The sequence below is a fragment of the Pongo pygmaeus genome, chromosome 3 (assembly GCF_028885625.2).
Source record: "Pongo pygmaeus isolate AG05252 chromosome 3, NHGRI_mPonPyg2-v2.0_pri, whole genome shotgun sequence".
NCBI classification, from domain to species: Eukaryota; Metazoa; Chordata; class Mammalia; order Primates; family Hominidae; genus Pongo; species Pongo pygmaeus.
In genome coordinates, this window is record NC_072376.2 from 122,606,607 (window position 1) to 122,626,519 (window position 19,913).

Here is a 19,913-nt window from a genome sequence, read left to right on the forward strand (position 1 = left end):
ATCTGCAGCAGAAAGCTGACTATCTGAAATTATATATTTTTCAGTTCTTAGAAATAATTATTTCTGGAAAATTTTTCATGGATGCTACAACTAGGTATAACTTATTACAGAAAAGGAAGGTAGCATGACCCAAAGCTAATTCAAAAATTTTAAGTTTTGTTTTGCATATTGAATGAAAGAAAAGACAAAGAGTTTTTAAAGGGACTGATTTCCTCTTGGGTATTATGTTTTTTGCTCTATGGTCATTTGAAAACACGGTACTGACGAGATTCGCTTTTCTAGTATAGGTATAACAATATTACATTTATAAAAATGTGAGTACTGGTAGCGATAAGATTTGGGACAGATAAATCAACCTGTTCATCTTGAGTTTATACACAGGCAAGAGAACTGAAGCAAAAGGATTATCTTAGGTTTCTGCTGTGCCATTCTAGGATTTTTATAAAATTAAACTAAGTGGGTAAATATAGCCCTCTAGTGGTTCTGTTTTATGCTTACACTGTTAACTTTGGTGCATCTAAGCATTTCTCTAATGTTTACTGATTTTAGGAAACTGAGGAGAATCAGATTTTAATAATGTTAACGGCATAAAGAATATGGGAGAAAAGGTAATAGGGATACCTTATTATTCTAACAAAACATGTTCAGGTTGGTTTTCAGGTTGTAATGTAATAATCCAGAATATTTTTATTCTGTACTTCACAATATCAGTGATTGAATTCAGATACTTTGGCAAAGTATACAATGATTACTATCATCAGATAATATTAATTACTCGTGCATATCAAACTGTAGGGGAAATTAACGGATGGTGGAGTTGATCATGTTGTATCCATGCTATGAAATTCATAGCTACTAATAAATTAGACTTTATTAGATTCTGGGTTTATTGACTTGGATATTGTAATACAGCCTTATGGGAAAACAAGTTGCATTATATATATACATTTGTACTTATTTTTTTCCCTCATTTTTATTTATAAGAAAAAAGTGGAGGAAACCTCAAACACTTGTATGAATATTTGTGTAAGCAGAGAAAAGCCTAAGAAAGGATATGCACCAAACAATACTGGTACCTTTAGGAGAGTGAGATTTGGAAGTAGGAAGGAGACTACTTCTTTATCACTAATATTTAAATTGTTAAGAAAAAAAAACAGAAGGAGCCGAAATGGAAAGACTTAAATGGTCAACAGAAAACAGGGACCTTAATCCGAATAGTTTTAGAGGACTAAGGCTGGCTCCTATACTGATTTCCCAAGTTTGTTTATTGTTAAATAGGTTGTGTGTGCTTGATAATCTCCTTAGATAGAAGACTGATGCCCAAATAGGTTAAAATGTGTGGTGCTTGGTATTTCTTTTTGTTTTGCTAATAAGCTTTTCCCTTATTCTGGGAATTTCCTCTTTAGCCCAATTAAATTTGTTAAGGAGGGCCTCTATGAAAAGGCCCTTCTTTGAGGTCTCTAAGTGGAAATGATTGGTCCTAGAAAATCTTTCCTCAGTAGCTCATAAAGCAGTTGATAATTATCGAAGGCTTATTATGAAGGGTGTCTCGGTATCTTCCCTCCAAAATGCTAAGAAATAATTTAGGCAACAGTTCAGACTCTAAAAATGAAGATGGCTCGGTCTTTTCACAGACTGAACACAATATTGTTGCAACTTACTTGATTATGGCAGGTATGAATATTTAAGTAACAGTTATCTTTCTTTAGAATGGGTGAAGAAAGGCAGAAGTTTTCAGCATAAGGCATGCATTGTTTCAAGTTCCATATTATTGGCCAACCTTGACAAGTCATTTATCCTGACTTGGCTTGCTTATTGGTAAATGAGGATGATGATATTCTATTTCTGGGCTGTAAAGATCAAATAAGAGAAGGGGTGAAAGAATAAGTGAAAGCATTGTTAGTGATAGCCATTGTCACAGGTTATTTTGAATTTTGATAAATAATGTAAGAGCAGTGAAGTGGGGCTGAGAAAAGTTTTCTATGTGATAAATAGTTCTTTTATAAAAATCTATGTATTTGGTTATTGCATTGTTAAAGTTTTTATTGGAGAAGAATATGCACCATGGCAAAAATATATTTTTATATCATTTACTATTATACATAACCCTCATATTTTTGTTCTTGGTGGTAGAATTTAGCTAAGAACTTAAAGGTTCTGGAAAGAAAAAATCCTAAGAAGACAGAGCAGAGTATATTGTCATTGAGGACAGAGTCTGAAAATTCAGCTTGTTCCAGAATGTTTATTGGAAAACTCTTGAATTTTGGATTTCATCTTTTAGTATATTTGCAACTGTGAGCAAGTGTCTTCCCTTTTTGTTCTTCTATTTTCTCATCTGTAAAACAAGGATAAGAATAAGTTACCTGTCATGATTGTTATAAGGAGTAAAATTAAGTGACACATAAATGCCATATAGTAGGTGTTGGACAAATATTTGTTTCTTTTTCCCTTTCCTCCCCACACACTCATTGATGTAAAGGATTGTTTGCAGAAAAAAAGGGATGGGGGAATGACAGCAACTTTTTATCTTTTTAATGTATCATTGAATTGTGTAACTTTTATATTGAGCACTCACTTAATTTTCAACCTTATTCTCTAACGAGTTGTAGAAGTAACTCTGTTATATTGAGTTCATTATTTTTTGGATTGACTTTTATAAAAATTTTCAAACATTCAAAAGTAGAGTGAAAAATATAACACATCATCCTATACCCAGTTTATAATTGTTTAGTTTCTTCCTTATAATTCAGCGTATTACTTCTAGTACTAGAAATTGAGTTCCTCAGTTAAGTTTTGTGATTTTAGTGACATCTTGTTCATTTGAATACCTCTGCATGATAAGTACTAGACAAGTTCTAGTTTTTTTGTAATTGCAAAAAAGACTGAGAAAATTTCCTAACAATTACATAGAAATACTTTGTATACAAGTGTTTGGTTTAGTTAGTTATTTGTAGATGACCAAAAAAAAAAAAAAAAAAATCCAAAAAACAACCAAAACTATCCTTTTTTGACCTGGTTACAAAATTAGCATGCAGAAAATATTCTATTTAGTTCTTATCTCTGTAACAGTAATAATAATAGTAATCTTACTACTACTGCTACTAATGTTATCATTTGAATACTTGCTATATACCAAGCACTGTTCTAAAACCTTACACATACAGAATAATTCATCCTTACACTAATTTAGTAAGTTACTCTTCAGTTTTATTTCTCTAGTGTATACAGATGAAGAGCTTAAGAAACTTGTCCAGCACACACATCTACTAAGTAGCTACACCAGGATTTGAACCCAGGCGTTTTGGTTCTAGAGCCCTCACATATAAATCCAAGAGTCAGCTTTATCAAGGTATACAATGAGTGTGTGTTGTTTGCTTGTGTTTCTGGTGGATCCACTGAAGGAAGCATATCTGACCTCTTTATGCTTTTGTTCTGCCCCTGTATCAAGCATCTATTTTTCTTTAGATCCCCTAACTTTCCTCCTTTAACAAAACTCACTTAAAGTTGCAAATCAAAACCAAAACTATGAGGAAAGGGTGTAGTGAAAGCATTTATTTCATTTGTTACTTTTACCAAGAGCCTATTTAGATTTTTTATTTTTTATTTAATTTTTAATTTGATCTTTCATTTATATTTTGGCTCCTATAAACTGTTACAACTTCCAGTGCAACAGACATTTTGTTAATTTAGTGTCCTTGAGCACTCTCCCTTTCCCCAGTTAAGGCTGGGAGGTAAGAGGACATGGTGAATTTGAGGATCTGAAATAAATCATTATGGATGAACTGTAAAATGAAGGGTGAGAGGTTGAAAAAGATAGCTGAGTACCAGACAGTGATGAGCCGTGTAAGTTTTAAAGGTGACAGGGAGTCACTGAAGGGTTTGAAATGGGAGTGACATGATCTGATTTGCGTTTTAGAAATGTGCTATAGTCGTAGCTAAGAGACCACATACGAGGCCATTGCAGTGATTCTGAGGAGGGAGTAATCGCAGTGGGGACAGAAAAAAGTAGATACATTCAAAAGCTAGAAGGTGGAATTGATGATTGGATGATGGGATTGTGGGAGAAGGAGAAAAGTATCAAAGATGATGCCTAGGTTTCTTTTTTGAGCCACTGAATAGATGGTGATGCTCTTCATCAGCTGGGAACACACCTGGGGAAGAGCAGGTTTGAGGCAGGAGAAAAAGTCTCTCAGTTCAGTTTGAGAGGTATCCAGTAAAAAGCCGGACACATGGGTTTGGGTGTCCGGAGGCTGAAAAGTATCAGGGTATAGCCTTGGATATGAAGAAATCACTCAGAGTATGTGTTAAATGTGAAAAGAAAGGGATCTAGGACAGAAGGTTGGACAATGCACATATTTAATAAGACAGATGGAGAAAGAAAGGCCAGAAAGTAGATCAAGAAGGGTCTGTCAAAGAGATTGGACGGAAGTCACGGAAGACAAGAAGCAAAATTTCAAGAGTGAAGGAGAAGTCAACATCAAGTGCTACTTAGTGTTTAGACTGACTGTGAAATCGGACTTAACTAAAATCTAACAACTAGGTGATCTATATATACTCATTAGAAGACCTACAGCTGTGGAAACAAGGCAGCGTGCTTGGCACAGCTGCAGAGAGAATAGAGAAAAGGGCTAAACTGTTTAGTTCATAACCCGCATTATTTCTAAGACTCCCAGAATTATAGTTCCTTTTTTCTGGTTGTGTACTTGGTAGGCAGCAATTTACTGCACTGTTTTTATCTAACTTTAAAAAGTCATTGAATTTGTAGCTAGCCCAGAAAGGGTCTTCATTAAATTCCTCAGAGTATATCTTGTATACATGCTACAATCCTAGATGCTAAAAATAGGGCCACAGAATCATCAAATTTGCTGTCATTGTGTGCTAATTATCTTGAAGGAATGATAGAAATTAAGCAATATGGGTTTTAGTTGTAGCCCACTTATTAAATAAATCTGCTGTATGTCAGGTATTCAAAAACCACAGAAATCATGAGGAGCCTGAAATCTACATGAAAAGACAAGGAAAATTAACAGTTAAATTATATAGTGTTACATAAGAGTAAGTTAATCATGAGCAAGTAGTTCAGAAATTTAGGGAGGAGAGGATAGTGTGGGTAGGATAAGACTTAGGGGCTTGAACTGAAGTTTGAAGGATGGATGGCATTTGGATAGGCAAAGGGAAGGAGCAGGGTGCTCCAAGTGGGACAAATATGAGTCAAGCATGGTGTATCTGGGGAAAAACTAGAATGGAGAGTTCACTTGACAAGTGTAGAAATTTGCTTCTAGAGAGTGACAACAGATTGAGGCAAAGAGCCTGGAATATCAGGTTGGGACATTTGGATTTTTATCCCACAGCCAGTGGGAAATACTACAAGTTTTCGGGAGGAGAACCATGGTTAAGTCTATTTTATAGCAAGCTGATTCTGCCAGAAGCAAGGAGGGGAAAAGAACAGGAATCTGGAAGGTTAGTGTAACAGGCTAAGGCAGAAGTTCTGACTGAAGTGCCAAGATATGTTAAAAGTTTTTACTGAGCTGATGTTGTATGTTGGTGCTTGGAAACTGTCCCTCTCTGACAATAGTTGGGGATTGATCACCAAGTAATTCTTTTCTTGATGGGGAACTCAACTCTATTCCTGCTTGTTGCACAATGCTCCTTTAAGTCTCTAACAATCCAGTAATGATTCTAGCTTCTTGGCTGAAATCTATTCACACCCCACCCCCTCACACCCCTTTAGGATCTAGTATGCCCGTATCTGGCTTATGCCCTTTACAGCGTGTAGGGGATGTTGAACATGCCCATCCAGTACACTCAACAGTATTTCTCAGTGTAAAATAAAACAGTGGCATTCTGGTTAATAAGTTTAGTTATCTGTCTACCTCAGTGCAACCAATCTGGGGCACTGACAACACTGAGGTTCTGGACCTGCAAGCAAAGAGTCAGAAACTTGATTAAGGTGGTATCAGCTATGAGGCTTCTCTATGGACCAAAAAGCTGGCTCAACTTCCTCTCTGGGTAGTCAAGTCTTGTAGTATGCATTCTTCTATTGGGGTAGTGTGTGTGTGTGTGTGTGTGTGTGTGTGTGTGTGTGTGTGTTGGAATGAAGAATTTGGACATGTTGAGTTTCAAGAAATACTGGAATAGTCATATGAGCTTACATATGGTAGATGCTTAGTAAACGACAATGAGTTCGATGAAAAAAGAAGATATGGAACTGGAGCTTGTGTCATGGCTGAAAATAGTGACAAAAGTGCTGTGAGGATAGAATGATAATTGAAGCTTGAGAAAGGCAACTATCGAAAAAGAAGAGCCCCAGGCCCCAGGAAGTAAGAGGAGGAAGTTAAGCTGCCAAAAAGAGGGTATGGTCAGTCACATATTTGTCCTAAAAATCAGCAGGAATGGTATGAAAGCCAATGAAGGAGTTTCAAGGACAGAACACTCAATAGTGATGACGTTAAAACCGACCTTCAGTGCTGCCTGGTGCAATTAGCAGATTCTTTGTGTTTTAATTTTCTCATTTCTATTTCATAGAAGGGATGTGAAGATGTTACAGTTTTAAGAACAGCAGGAGCTCTTCAAATAAATGAACTAAAATAGATCTGTTATGTTTTTAAAGGGGCTTAATATTTAATTTTGAGTCTACTTTGTAACATTCAAATTAAACAAAATGCATCATATTTTTGTGTGTGTTCTCAGGTATTATAAGTATTATCAGCAACATAATAGTTCTGGGCATCTTCATTAAGTACAAGGAACTTCGGACACCCACAAATGCAATTATTATTAACCTGGCTGTTACTGATATAGGGGTCAGTAGCATTGGCTATCCCATGTCTGCTGCCTCAGATCTGTATGGAAGTTGGAAATTTGGATACGCAGGCTGTCAGGTATTGGAGATCATTGGAATGAAAGCAAAATAAATAGATCAAATAAATGTAAATTTAAATGTCTAAAAAGAATCCCAAGAGTTTAAATTGAATATTGTAGAATAATAGATACAATGCTTTTATGGAAAACAACAGAAGTGACTAGGAATATATTCTTTAATAAGAGAAATTAAATCACCAACCATTGTTATATTTTCAAAATTCTCCTGACTCAACGGAAGAAACAAACAAAACAACTAGCATTCACCTAAAGGAGAAGAGTGCTGATTTGCATATGCAAATAAATATTTGCATATTGCAAATAAAAAAGAAATACCCTGCTTTCATCTGAAACAATAAAGTAGTGATTTAATCATAATATTATGGAAGATAGTTAAGCTACCATGTTGTTGAACTTTTTCCTATAGAAAGTCCTCCATGAGAATTGTTACTAAATGTATTTGTTATTTTTTAGTAAAAAGGAAATGAGTTAATATTAATTTGCCTTAAGATAGTAAGCAAATACTACTTTTGGCCTAATTCTTTTAGCAGTTTACTATCATAAGCTAAAAACTATAGAGAATGAAATGAAAGTAGTAGTGAATACTGAATAACCACGTAAGTACCAACCAGTTTTGTTAAATCGTAATGTTTCGCAATCTGTGCTTCAGATTGTTTTTCTTTCTAAAGATATAAAACTATACAGATAATGATGAAGGCCACTGCATACCATCTTCAATCTTATTCCTCTCATGAATGTTTTTCTAATATATGTGCACATAAACCAGATACTGTCTGAATACTTTAGGTTTTGTGTAAATGATATCATTGTTTGCATTATGCGATTTCCTTTCATTGTTAGATATTATGTTTTTGAGGTTTATCCATGTTGATGGATATGACTGTAAGTCATTCATTTTAACTGCTATATAATATTCCATTTTGTGAACATAGAAAGCCCAATGTACATTTTCATTTTACTCTTATTGGACCTTTGTTCCCATTCTTTTTCTTTTTTTTTTGAGATGGAGTCTCGCTCTGTTGCCCAGGCTGGAGTGCAGGGGCGTGATCTCCGCTCACTGCAAGCTCTGCCTTCCGGGTTCACACCATTCTCCTGCCTCAGCCTCCCGAGTAGCTGGGACTACAGGTGCCCTCCACCAAGCCTGGCTAATTTTTTTTTTTTGTATTTTTTTTTTTTTTTTTTAGTAAAGACAGAGTTTCATCGTGTTAGCCGGGATGGTCTCGATCTCCTGACCTCATGATCCGCCCACCTCGGCCTTCCAAAGTGCTGGGATTACAGGCATGAGCCACCGTGCCCGGCCCCCCCATTTTTTTTTTTCTATCACAGACAAGGCTTCAATAAATGTTCTTATATATGTCTCCTTCTGCAATATGTGAGTTTCTTTACCACATTGCTTAGGAGTGGAATGGTTAAGTTGTAGAGAATGTTCATCTTCAACTTTATCAGAAGTAGCTAAATTGCTGTCCCAAATAGTTATTCAAATTATGAGAACATCTATTACTCCACATTCTCCTTAACATTTGGGATTGTCAGACTTTTAAATTTTCATTTTCATGAGTGTGAAATGCCATCTTATAATCAGTATTTCTTTGAATATTTATTGTGGTTGTATGTCTTATGTTATAAACATTCAAATGCTAATGGGCTTGTGTGAATACCCCGTTCATCATCTGGCCATTTTTCTATTGAGTTTGTCTTTTCCTCCTGTTGAATTGCCCATCTTCTGAATACTAGTCTTTTGCTGGTTTGTGGTTGTTCTGCACTCTGTTCATAGAGTGTTGTAAAGAAATTTCACTGTAAGTCTTAAAATTTTCAAAAAAGTTCATTTTAGTTAATGAAATTACAAACTACTTTCCATAAATTCTTTTGTTAAACCAGTTATAATTTGACAATGAAGATGTATTTTAAAGTAGCGAAGTAAAAAACCTTTAGTATATTTGAGATATATTCTAACAATGGACAAAAATCTAAATGTTTCTTGGGAGGGTGTTTAGAATGGTAGAGTCTTTTCAATTTTGGTTTTCAGGTTTATGCTGGATTGAATATTTTTTTTGGAATGGCAAGCATTGGATTACTCACGGTCGTGGCTGTGGACCGATACATGACCATCTGCCTTCCTGACATAGGTACAACACTTTTCTCAGCTTTCTTAATGAATCCATTTCTTGACTAATGGCCACTCAATATATATACGCTAAAATATAAACCTAATGGTTTGTAGTTAGGGTCAGTTTTATTTCTCTGGCAATAATTGTTCAAATGTTTCAATGGCTTCCTATTATACTTAGAATAAAATCCAGATTTCATAAGGCCATTCACACTTTGAGGTGCAGTCCAAGCCCAAAGTGAGGTCTTCGTATCTGCTGTTTTGCTAGGTCTGGAAAGCTACTCTTCGTGCTTATCCTCTGGCTGCTTCTTTTCTCATTTAGGTTTCAGCTTAAATGTCTTTTTTTTTTTCCAGAATGTGAACTTATGTAGATAGGCTTAGTAAAAGGGAGAATATTTTTGTTACTTTTATTTGGTGTTGCACTCATGTTTTGGCTCCTAAGGCCAACCGAAGTGCTCTGTAAAGAATCTACTTGATAACACTTACAAATCAAGCAAGTTTAAAAAAGTGAGTCCCATTAATGGCAAATGCTGCTAATATTTCCTATGCTTGATAATAGGGAGAAGAATGACCACCAACACTTACATCGGCTTGATTCTGGGAGCCTGGATCAATGGCCTGTTTTGGGCTTTGATGCCTATCATAGGGTGGGCTAGTTATGCCCCAGATCCTACTGGTGCTACGTGTACCATAAACTGGAGGAAAAATGATAGGTAAGAGACAAGTTTACACTTTATAATCAAATGCTTCTAATGTAGACATTTTCTCACCCTTTTAAATTTAAGCTCAGATCATGTGTTCCTCATACAGAAGGTGGCAAAGCGCTTCCCTGGTAGTGGTGATGTGATTCTCAGTTCAAAGACGGAATTGAGAAAAGTGACTTATGCTTGTTTGCAAGTAAAGGTCATCCAGCTCCCTTTGTCTCCTTTACCCCATTCCTTCCTCCCTCCCCTGTGTTCTCTCTTAAGGCAGCAATGCAGGGTACCAATCACCCTTCCAATATTTGCACATCTCAAAGGTAGGATCATGAGCAGGAAAAGGGTTAGTGAAGTTAGACAGAGTATGCAGTTCTGGCAAAAGCCCAGGCTGCCTCCCTGCTGTCTTTTCAAGATGGTCTGGTGTTCAAGCGCATTCGGAGAACTGCCTAGCAGAAGTACAGTCACTGCAAAGATTTGCCTGCTAGTTAGTGAGGCTTCTTTATATTTTCCAGGAACAAGATAATAATTTAGTTCATTAAAGGAAATGAAGGATGACATAAAAATGAACAGAAAATTTCTAGATCTCAAACCCGATCTAAATTTTTTTCTGTAGATTCAAAAAGTAAAGGCTGGGCACAGTGGTTTATGCCTGTAATCCCAGCACTTTGTGAGGCTGGGGCAGGAAGATCACTTCAACCCAGGAGTTTGAGACCAGCCTGGGCAACATATTGAGACCCTGACTCGACCGAAAAAAAAAAAAAAAAAGCGGAGGGTGGTGCGGCGGGTGGGAAATTAGCTGGCTGTGGTGGTGTATGCCTGTGGTCTCAGCTACTCGGTTGGCTAAAGTGGAGATTGGCTTGGGCTGGGGAGTTCAAGGCTACAGTGAGACGTGATTGCACCACTGCACTCCAGCCTGGGTAACAGAGCAAGATTATGTCTTGAAAAGAATTAAAAGTAAATAATTTAGGCTTTATAGCCCAGATGTTCTCTATCACAGCTCTTCAACTCTGTCATCGTCCTGTAAAAGCAGCCATAGCCAGTATGTAAATGAGGGTACATGGCTGTGTTCCAATAAAACTTTATTTACAAAGATGAGTGATAGGCTGAAATAAGCCTACAGTCCATAATTTGCCAATTCCGGGCCTAAATGAACTAAAAGTCAAATATACTTCTAAAACTATTTAACAATATAATGACTACCAGTATTGTTTTTAATAATTAACTCCTCTTTCTCCTTCCCCAGTTTAGGACATTAAATGAGCAATCATGATTGCCTTTTCTTATTTTCAGATCTTTTGTGTCTTACACCATGACAGTTATTGCGATAAATTTTATTGTGCCCTTGACAGTGATGTTTTACTGCTATTACCATGTCACGCTATCCATTAAACATCACACTACCAGTGACTGCACTGAGTCCCTCAACAGAGACTGGTCAGATCAGATAGATGTAACAAAGGTAAGAGATCAAAATCCTTGAAAAATTGTTGTCATGGAGCTTTTACCCACTCATAGTTGAAAGAGTCCCTGGGACCACCGCAGTCTTCTCTCCCTCATCTCCAATTCTCACCCCCCAGCTCTTTCTTCTGTGTTCGCCTCCTTATTTCTTTTTTTACTTTTATTTTTGTTTTTGCTTTTGTTTTTTGAAATGGAGTTTCACTCTTATCGTCCAGGCTGGAGTGCAATGGCACAATCTTGGCTCACTGCAACCTCCGCCTCCCAGGTTCAAGTGATTCTCCTGCCTCAGCCTCTCCAGTAGCTGGGATTACAGGCACCCGCTGCCACACTTGGCTAATTTTTTTTTTTGTATTTTTAGTAGAGATGGGGTTTCACCATGTTGGGCCAGGCTGGTCTTGAACTCCTGACCTCAGGTGATGCGCCTGCCTTGGCCTTCCAAAGTGCTGAGATTACAGGTGTAAGCCAATGCGCCTGGCCACTTGCCTTCTTATTTCTGAATGATATGCTGTTTGCTCTTTTGGATATTTTTGTTGGCCATCATCTCTTGATTTCCTACTATGGATGATGAGGATTTATTCTCTTACACCACCCACCTGCCCAACTCCTTCTCCACACCTTTCTCTCTCCTTACCTGTCAGTATAATGTTAACAATATTTGGTTGGATAAAGAGGCTCTTTCTCTGCTCTCAGTATGTTTAAACACACCACAGATGTGATGAACCTTATCCTCTTCTTGAAGCCATCTTCCTGGTTCCCTGGGGCCTCTTGCTCTGCTTTGAACTGATTGCTCCTGAGGACCGCTGCTCAGAAAGCCAACATCCTCAGGTCTCCCTTCATCACCAGCTCAGGATGCTTTCGCCTCCTTCCAGGGTCAAATCCCCTGTTTTCTGGAATGCTTGTCTTCCTTTTTTTTTTTCTTAGTTTATTTCCTCTGATTTGGTGGAGCACGTTCTTCAATTAATTCCTGAGGTTATGGGAGAGGTAAATTTTTTAAGACTTTGCATGACTGAAAATGTCTTAATTTTACTATCACATTTGATTGTTTGCCTGGTCTAGAATTCTAGGTGCAAAAGTAATAAAGAGTTTTGAAGGCATTGCTCTACAGTCTCCTAGCTTCCAGCATTGCTGCTACAAAGGCTGATGGCATTCTGGTGGTTGATGCTCTGTGGTGATCTGTGGGTTCTCTCTGGAAGGTTATAGGAACTTCTCTATGTCTCTAGTTTTCTGAAAATGTATGCTGATGCACCTTGGTATGAGTATTTATCCAATGCTGGGTACTTGGTGAGTACTTTCAGTGTGGAGACTCCAGTCTTCCTCTTCTAGGAGATTTCTAGTATCATTTCTCTGATGATTCCGGTCCCTCTGTTTTTTCTTTTCTTCTCTTTCCCTGGAATTCCTTTTATTTAGATATTTAATCTGCTAGATTTATCTTCTAATTTTCTTAAATTTTCTCTCCTCTATTGTCTATTTTTGTTTGTTTCTTTTGTGGTTGTTGTTTGTTTCTTTTTGTTTCTACTTTCTGGGAGATTTGCTTAACCATATCTAGGTCTAGGATAAGGGTGAGGATAGTGAAGGCCAACCCTTGGGTGCAAAATTCAAGCAAGCACCAAAAAACTCATTAATAATAAAAAAGTACTTTAATCTAGTACTTAAAAAACAATATTAATGTAAAAATTATGTTGAACAAAATAGAAATTTTAAATAAAAACAGGATCCAACCCTGCACTTATATAATTCACCTGATTCACCTCCCCCTGATCCCAGCCTGATAATATCATACAACCTTTCTGTAACATTTTTAACATTCTACTCTCACTTTTACAGATAAGATAAAAACCATTTTTTTTTTAAATTTCCAACTTTTAAGTTCAGGGGTACATGTGCAGGACGTGTAGGTTTGTTACATAGGTAAACGTGTGCCATGGTGGTTTGCTGCAGAGACTATCCAGGTATTAAGCCCAGTATCCATTAGCTGTTCTTCCTGATCCTCTCCCTCCTCCACCCTCTACCCTTCGACAAGCCCCAGTGTGTGTTGCTTCCGCCGTGTGTCCATGTGTTCTCATCATTTAGCTCCCACTTATAAGTGAGAACGTATGGTATTTGGTTTTCTGTTCCTGCATTAGTTTGCTAAAGATAATGGCCTCCAGCTCCATCGATGTCCCCGCAAAGGACATGATCTCATTCCTTTATGGCTGCATGGTATTCCATGGTGTATATGTACCACATTTTCTTTATCCAGTCTATCATTGATGAGAATTTAGGTTAATTTCATGTCATGTCCATGATTGCTATTGTGAATAGTGCTGCAATAAACATACATGTGCATGTGTCTTTATAATAGAATGATTTATATTCCTTTGGGTATATACTCAGTAAAAGAATTGGTGGGACAAATGGTATTTCTGTCTCTAGGTCTTTAAGGAATTGCCACACACAATCTTCCACAATGGTTGAAGTAAGTTATACTCCCATCAAGAGTGTAAAAGTGTTTTTTTCCCACAACCTCACCAGCATCTGTTATTTTTTGACTTTCCATTAGCAGCCATTCTGACTGGTATGAGATGGTATCTCATTGTGGTTTTGATTTGCATTTCTCTCATGATCAGTGATGAGCTTTTTTTTTTTTCATGTTTCTTGGCCACATGTATGTCTTCTTTTGAGAAATGCCTGTTCATGTCCCTTGCCCACTTTTTAATGGCGTTGCTTGTTTTTTTCTTATAAATTTGTTTAAGTTCCTTGTAGATGCTGGATATTAGACCTTTGTCAGATGCACAGATTGCAAAAATTTTCTGCCATTCTGTAGGTTGTCTGTTTACTCTGTTTATAGTTTCTTTTGCTGTGTAGAAGCTCTTTAGTTTAATTAGATCCTATTTGTCGACTTTTGCTTCTGTTGCAATTGCTTTTGGCATCTTCATCATGAAATCTTTGCCTGTGCCTATGTCCTGAATGGTATTGCCTGGGTTCTCTTCTAGAGTTAAAAACCATTTTTATTGATAAAACAGCTATTTTATACTCCATTCTCTCCTTGTTTTATGGATGTATATCTCCTGTTATTTCTGTGATATTATGTATATATTTATATTTCCTTCTGTTTACCACATATTTTTGTTTCCCCTGAGTTCTTGTACTGTTTTTTTTTTCTTCTTTGTCTGTCAATGTAAAAGTTTTCTTAATGTCTGGTGGTCAATGGTTGTCCCTTCATACTTAAGAGTGATGCATTAAAAATGTTGATTGTAAGCATGGAGATGCTCATTAGCAAGATGTTTCTTTTGGGGGAATTTCTAATTGTCTCTGTAGTTATTATTACTATTATGACCGCCATCATCATTATTATTATTTGCTCTCACTGTGATTATCTGCTAATCAAAAATTTTTTTTTTCTAACTTCCAAACTCAATCTGGAAACAAATACAATCCTATCTTGAGTTCAGTGAATTCTAGCACAGGCCATTTCTGCTGGATATATATTACACATGATGCAGATAATTTTGTAAAGGAGCCCTCTTGTATCTTGTTTAAATGGAAAAATTATATTTTTCATGTTGCTCCCTCCCGATTGCCTGCTAAAATGATGGAATGGAGGTTTCGGGGAATTTCTAACTGTCTAGGTAACTGTATCTTTAGGTATTTTATTCTGGGCAGATCAGTTCCTTTCATGTTCCTGGATGGCAGGTACAAGTCTATCTCCAAGTTTTTTCACACTCAATGCAGGGAGGGGGCAGCACACAGATACCCCTCTTTTCAATACAGTACTGAAGTGCTTAGTTGAACCTGGTGTCCTTGTGTTCTGAGTTTCTCAAATTAGCCTTCTTTTTTTTTTTTATACTGAGCCTCTGGAAGTCTTCCAGGGAGAGGAAGGGGAAGTTACTGAGTAGACCGAGTGGACAGGGAAAAAGATTTGGAAGTCTACTTTCTTTGTAGATTTCAACCAGTTCTATTTTGAGCTCCATGTGCACCCCCACATCTAGAGTTTTCTGGTACCCTTTGTTACCAGAATTTCTGTAGCTCTGTAGTATGGATTGGTCTGTATCTGGTTTTCCCTCATAGTTGGCTCCTTTTAACATTTATTTATTTACTTATTTATAAAATTATTCTCATGTTTCTTACATAATTTGCCACTTGTCCAACGGTCATTGTTTCCATTAGAAAATATGTATTATCTAATCTCTGATTCTCTGTCCTTACGGGTTTATGTCTTCTTTAACCTCTGTTCCATAATTTTAGCAGGCAATCTAGGGAAGCAATATAAAAATATAATTTTTCCATTTAAACAAGATGCAAGAGATCTCCTTTACAAAATTGTCTGCATTGTGTGTAACATATATCCAGCAGAAATGGCCTGTGTTAGAATTCACTGATCTCAAGATAGGATTCTATTTGTTTCCAGATTGAGTTAAGAAAGTTAGAAAGTTACTTTTGTTAATTTAGCAGATAATCCCAGTAAGAGCAAATAATAATGATGGTGATAATAATAATAATAGCCATGCCAGGAGTTCATAGCATAATGATGTGAAGTGGGGTGGGGTGGGTTTTTATCTGTCTTTCATCAAAGTCAGCTTTTGTACTCTCCCCTAGCATACAGAAAGAAAGAGGGCATTCCTTATGTGTGTGTACCACTCTTAAAAGCAATGTTATATATTCTTGATATACCCATTTCACAAGGTCTTATTATGATAGAGGACTTCAGGCACTTGAAAAAAGAACATTGAAGGCAAAAAAAACCTCAACAATTTCCTTTATGTCATCAAAAACATAAACACATTCAAATTCCAACCTAGATAGATTTTTACCCAACTTTAGTTATATTAATATTTAAATATTTTAGGTATTGGGCTTGGTGAATATTTATTTCTTTTCAGATGTCTGTGATCATGATCTGCATGTTTCTGGTGGCATGGTCCCCTTATTCCATCGTGTGCTTATGGGCTTCTTTTGGTGACCCAAAGAAGATTCCTCCCCCCATGGCCATCATAGCTCCACTGTTTGCAAAATCTTCTACTTTCTATAACCCCTGCATTTATGTGGTTGCTAATAAAAAGTAAGTAATGTCTAAAATGCTTGCAATACAAAATAAAACTGATATAAAAAGAATGTTAAGACTTCTTGGGAGAGAAGTGACAGAAACCCACTTCAATCTAGCATAAAGGTCATTTGCTTCATGTGACTGGAGCAGCATCTAGGACCTTAAATGCCTAGAGCTCCAGATTTGTTACAGACTCTTCCCACACAGTGGCAGAGATGATTGTGGGCAACCCCAGACCCAAGTTCTACCAGCTAAGCATCCCCAAATGCCAACTGCATCTCAGATGGCTCTCTGGCAGAAAAGCACCTGGGATGTCAGTGGTCAGCTTAGTTCAAATGGTTACCCCCACCCCAAATACATGGAATAGTGGTTTCCAAAGAAAAGAAGGATTCTATAACTGGAAAATGGACAAGGCAACATTGGGCTCACTTGGTGGGTAGCATAGATGTATATTTACGAGAAATAAGACATATCATTCAAATGCAAGGGAAAAGTTTAGTCCCAACATAAAAGGCATCTGGATACTAGAGAATTCTTACCTCCTCTCTTTTTTGGGTTTCTTAGCAAAATGTTCCTTTTCTGCCTCCTCAGTGAAGTTTAGACGGAGTCTCTCTCTGTCACCCAGGCTGGAGTGCAGTGGCGTGATCTCAGCTCACTGCAACCTCTGCCTCCAGGTTCAAGCAATTCCCTGCCTCGGCCTCCCAAGTAGCTGCGATTACAGGTGCCCGCCATCACGCCCGGCTAATTTTTGTATTTTTAGTAGAGACGGGGTTTCACCATCTTGGCCAGGCTCGTCTTGAACTCCTGACCTCGTGATCCGCCCGCCTCGGCCTCCCAAAGCACTGGGATTACAGGCGTGAGCCACTGCGTCCAGCCGAGGTCAGGTAATTTTATCCTGGAATGGCAATGTTTGGAAAAGCAGCTTTAGCTACAGGTATGTGAAGAAACATAAAATTTTACAAACCAAACAGACCACATAAGAAGAATGAAGAACACATTTTAAATTCAGAATCTTCTGGTAGTTCTTTTGGAACATTCTTGCTAGGAAGAACAGATGGATGAAATACACATTGTTAGTTCAAATAAACAACTCATGGCACTTGACATTAGTAGCGTCCTTTTAAATACATATAATTATTTACTTTTATTAGATGTCTTCAATCTATAGAATCAACAGTGCAAAATTGGCCTTTAACTGTACCATATACCTTATATATTTATAAAGTTTCTCAACAGGAAATCTATAGAATCAATAGTGCAAAATGGGCTTTAACTATACCATATACTTTATATATTTATAAAGGTTCTCAACAGGACATGTTAAAGTTGGAGGCAGAAATTTATTCAGAGATGTAAATTGGCAGTAGTGGCATCTTAGCTGTATTTGAAAATGCTTCTCATCTGACAAAGGGCTAATATCCAGAATCTACAATGAACTCAAACAAATTTACAAGAAAAAAACAACCCCATCAAAAAGTGGGTGAAGGACATGAACAGACGCTTCTCAAAAGAAGACATTTATGCAGCCAAAAAACACATGAAAAAATGCTCACCATCACTGGCCATCAGAGAAATGCAAATCAAAACCACAATGAGATACCATCTCACACCAGTTAGAATGGCAATTATTAAAAAGTCAGGGAACAACAGGTGCTGGAGAGGATGTGGAGAAATAGGAAAACTTTTACACTGTTGGTGGGACTGTAAACTAGTTCAACCATTGTGGAAGTCAGTGTGGCGATTCCTCAGGGATCTAGAACTAGAAATACCATTTGACCCAGCCATCCCATTACTGGGTATATACCCAATGGACTATAAATCATGGTGCTATAAAGACACATGCACACGTATGTTTATTGCAGCACTGTTCACAATAGCAAAGACTTGGAACCAACCCAAATGTCCAACAATGATAGACTGGATTAAGAAAATGTGGCACATATACACCATGGAATACTATGCAGCCATAAAAAATGATGAGTTCATGTCCTTTGTAGGGACATGGATGAAATTGGAAATCATCATTCTCAGTAAACTATCACAAGGACAAAAAACCAAACACCACATATTCTCACTCATAGGTGGGAATTGAACAATGAGAACACATGGACACAGGAAGGGGAACATCACACTCTGGGGACTGTTGTGGGATGGGGGAGGGGGGAAGGATAGCATTAGGAGATATACCTAATGTTAAATGACGAGTTAATGGGTGCAGCACACCAGCATGGCACATGTATACATATGTAACTAACCTGCACATTGTGCACATGTACCCTAAAACTTAAAGTATAATAATAAAAAAAAGAAGTAAAAAAAAAAAAAAAAAAGAAGTTCCAAATTATTATGGGTTAATGCCAGATTTTCCTTTTTTTATCGTAGGTTTCGAAGGGCAATGCTTGCCATGTTCAAATGTCAGACTCACCAAACAATGCCTGTGACGAGTATTTTACCCATGGATGTATCTCAAAACCCATTGGCTTCTGGAAGAATCTGAAATAAGAGAAAAGGACACACTATCAAAACACTTTATTTTTTTGACAATGCTTTTCTTTTAAATATGAGCCCATTTAGATCAAGTGCAGACATAGATCATTGTCCTATGAGACTGTAAGCTCCTCAAGCGCAGCTCATGCTTCTGTTTGTGCACTCTGGCTGCTGTAGTGTATGCTTCTCTGTGTCCTGATATGTCAACTTATTGCTCATCTCCTTTGATGAATTAGGCATCAGAGGTTAAGGTCCCCTTTCTTTCTCCCTATTATGGCATGCATTACACTGTACTGATGACCTTTAAATTGCCTGGCTCCTCCATTAGAATAGAAGCAGTCACTAATTTAATGTTAGAATAAATGAATAAAAACAATAATAATGAATAATTCTAGATAATTACTGAAATGAGTTGTTGGATGTTTCCAGTTAGAATAGAAAGCATTTTTTGCATTTCAACATTTTAACATTTAAATCAATTAACTTATATTATTAAACAAAAATAAATGAACATTAAACATGATTGTTTCTAAATAAAATATTAAGCCAATGCATATATATTATATAGCATTATAACCCCTGTGCATATTTTGATGTTTTCTGCAATTTTGATTACCATTTTTCTGCATATATATTCCATATATTTGCCAACAGAGTTACCTTCAATCAGAGTGGAGATTTTTATATGTTTGTTCTTTGATGTATCCTTAGCACATATACCCAATTCTGTCTGGCATGCAGTAGGCACTCAATAAATATTTTTTCAATGTCAAATGAATCTGTAGACTCACATGTTTGTCATTCTAAATGACTGTTAAGCATAGTACAATATACCATTGTTTAAATAGTAGACATTTAAATTGCTTTCCAGTTTTTAGTTTCATGGATATACCACTGAAAATATTTCAGTGCAAATACATTTTTTCTTTGGGAGAAGTTATTCTATTTGAGTGTTTCTTTTCAGACTAGAAATACTGGATACAAATACAAAAACACTATTATTTTTGCTAGCTTGCTTTCTGGAAAGATTGAATTAGTTTTCACTGATACTGGTAGTGTCTAAGTGAGCTTTTTCACTGCATATTCCTGCTAATAGTGCTGTATATATTTAAATTATGAGTTATATACTCTAACTTAAAGTCATTTTGTTTCACATTTCTTTAATTGCTAGTGAGGCTGTGTATCTTTGCATATTGTATTTTTTAATCTCTATTTTTTCTTCCTATAAATTGTCTCTTTAGCACCTTTGGCTACATAT

The 19,913-nt window shown here is 36.8% G+C and overlaps 1 protein-coding gene across 1 annotated transcript; it reads left to right on the forward strand.

Annotated features, from left to right (window-relative positions):
• Window positions 1-948: 948 nt before the first annotated feature.
• On the forward strand, window positions 949-19,429 carry RRH (retinal pigment epithelium-derived rhodopsin homolog). Its single transcript, XM_054486084.2, has 7 exons — window positions 949-1,674; window positions 6,691-6,881; window positions 8,909-9,008; window positions 9,549-9,702; window positions 10,978-11,146; window positions 16,005-16,183; window positions 18,551-19,429. The coding sequence occupies exons 1-7, from the start codon at window positions 1,569-1,571 to the stop codon at window positions 18,663-18,665; spliced, it is 1,014 nt and encodes a 337-aa protein (XP_054342059.1). The 5' UTR covers window positions 949-1,568; the 3' UTR covers window positions 18,666-19,429.
• The last annotated feature ends 484 nt before the right edge of the window (window positions 19,430-19,913 follow it).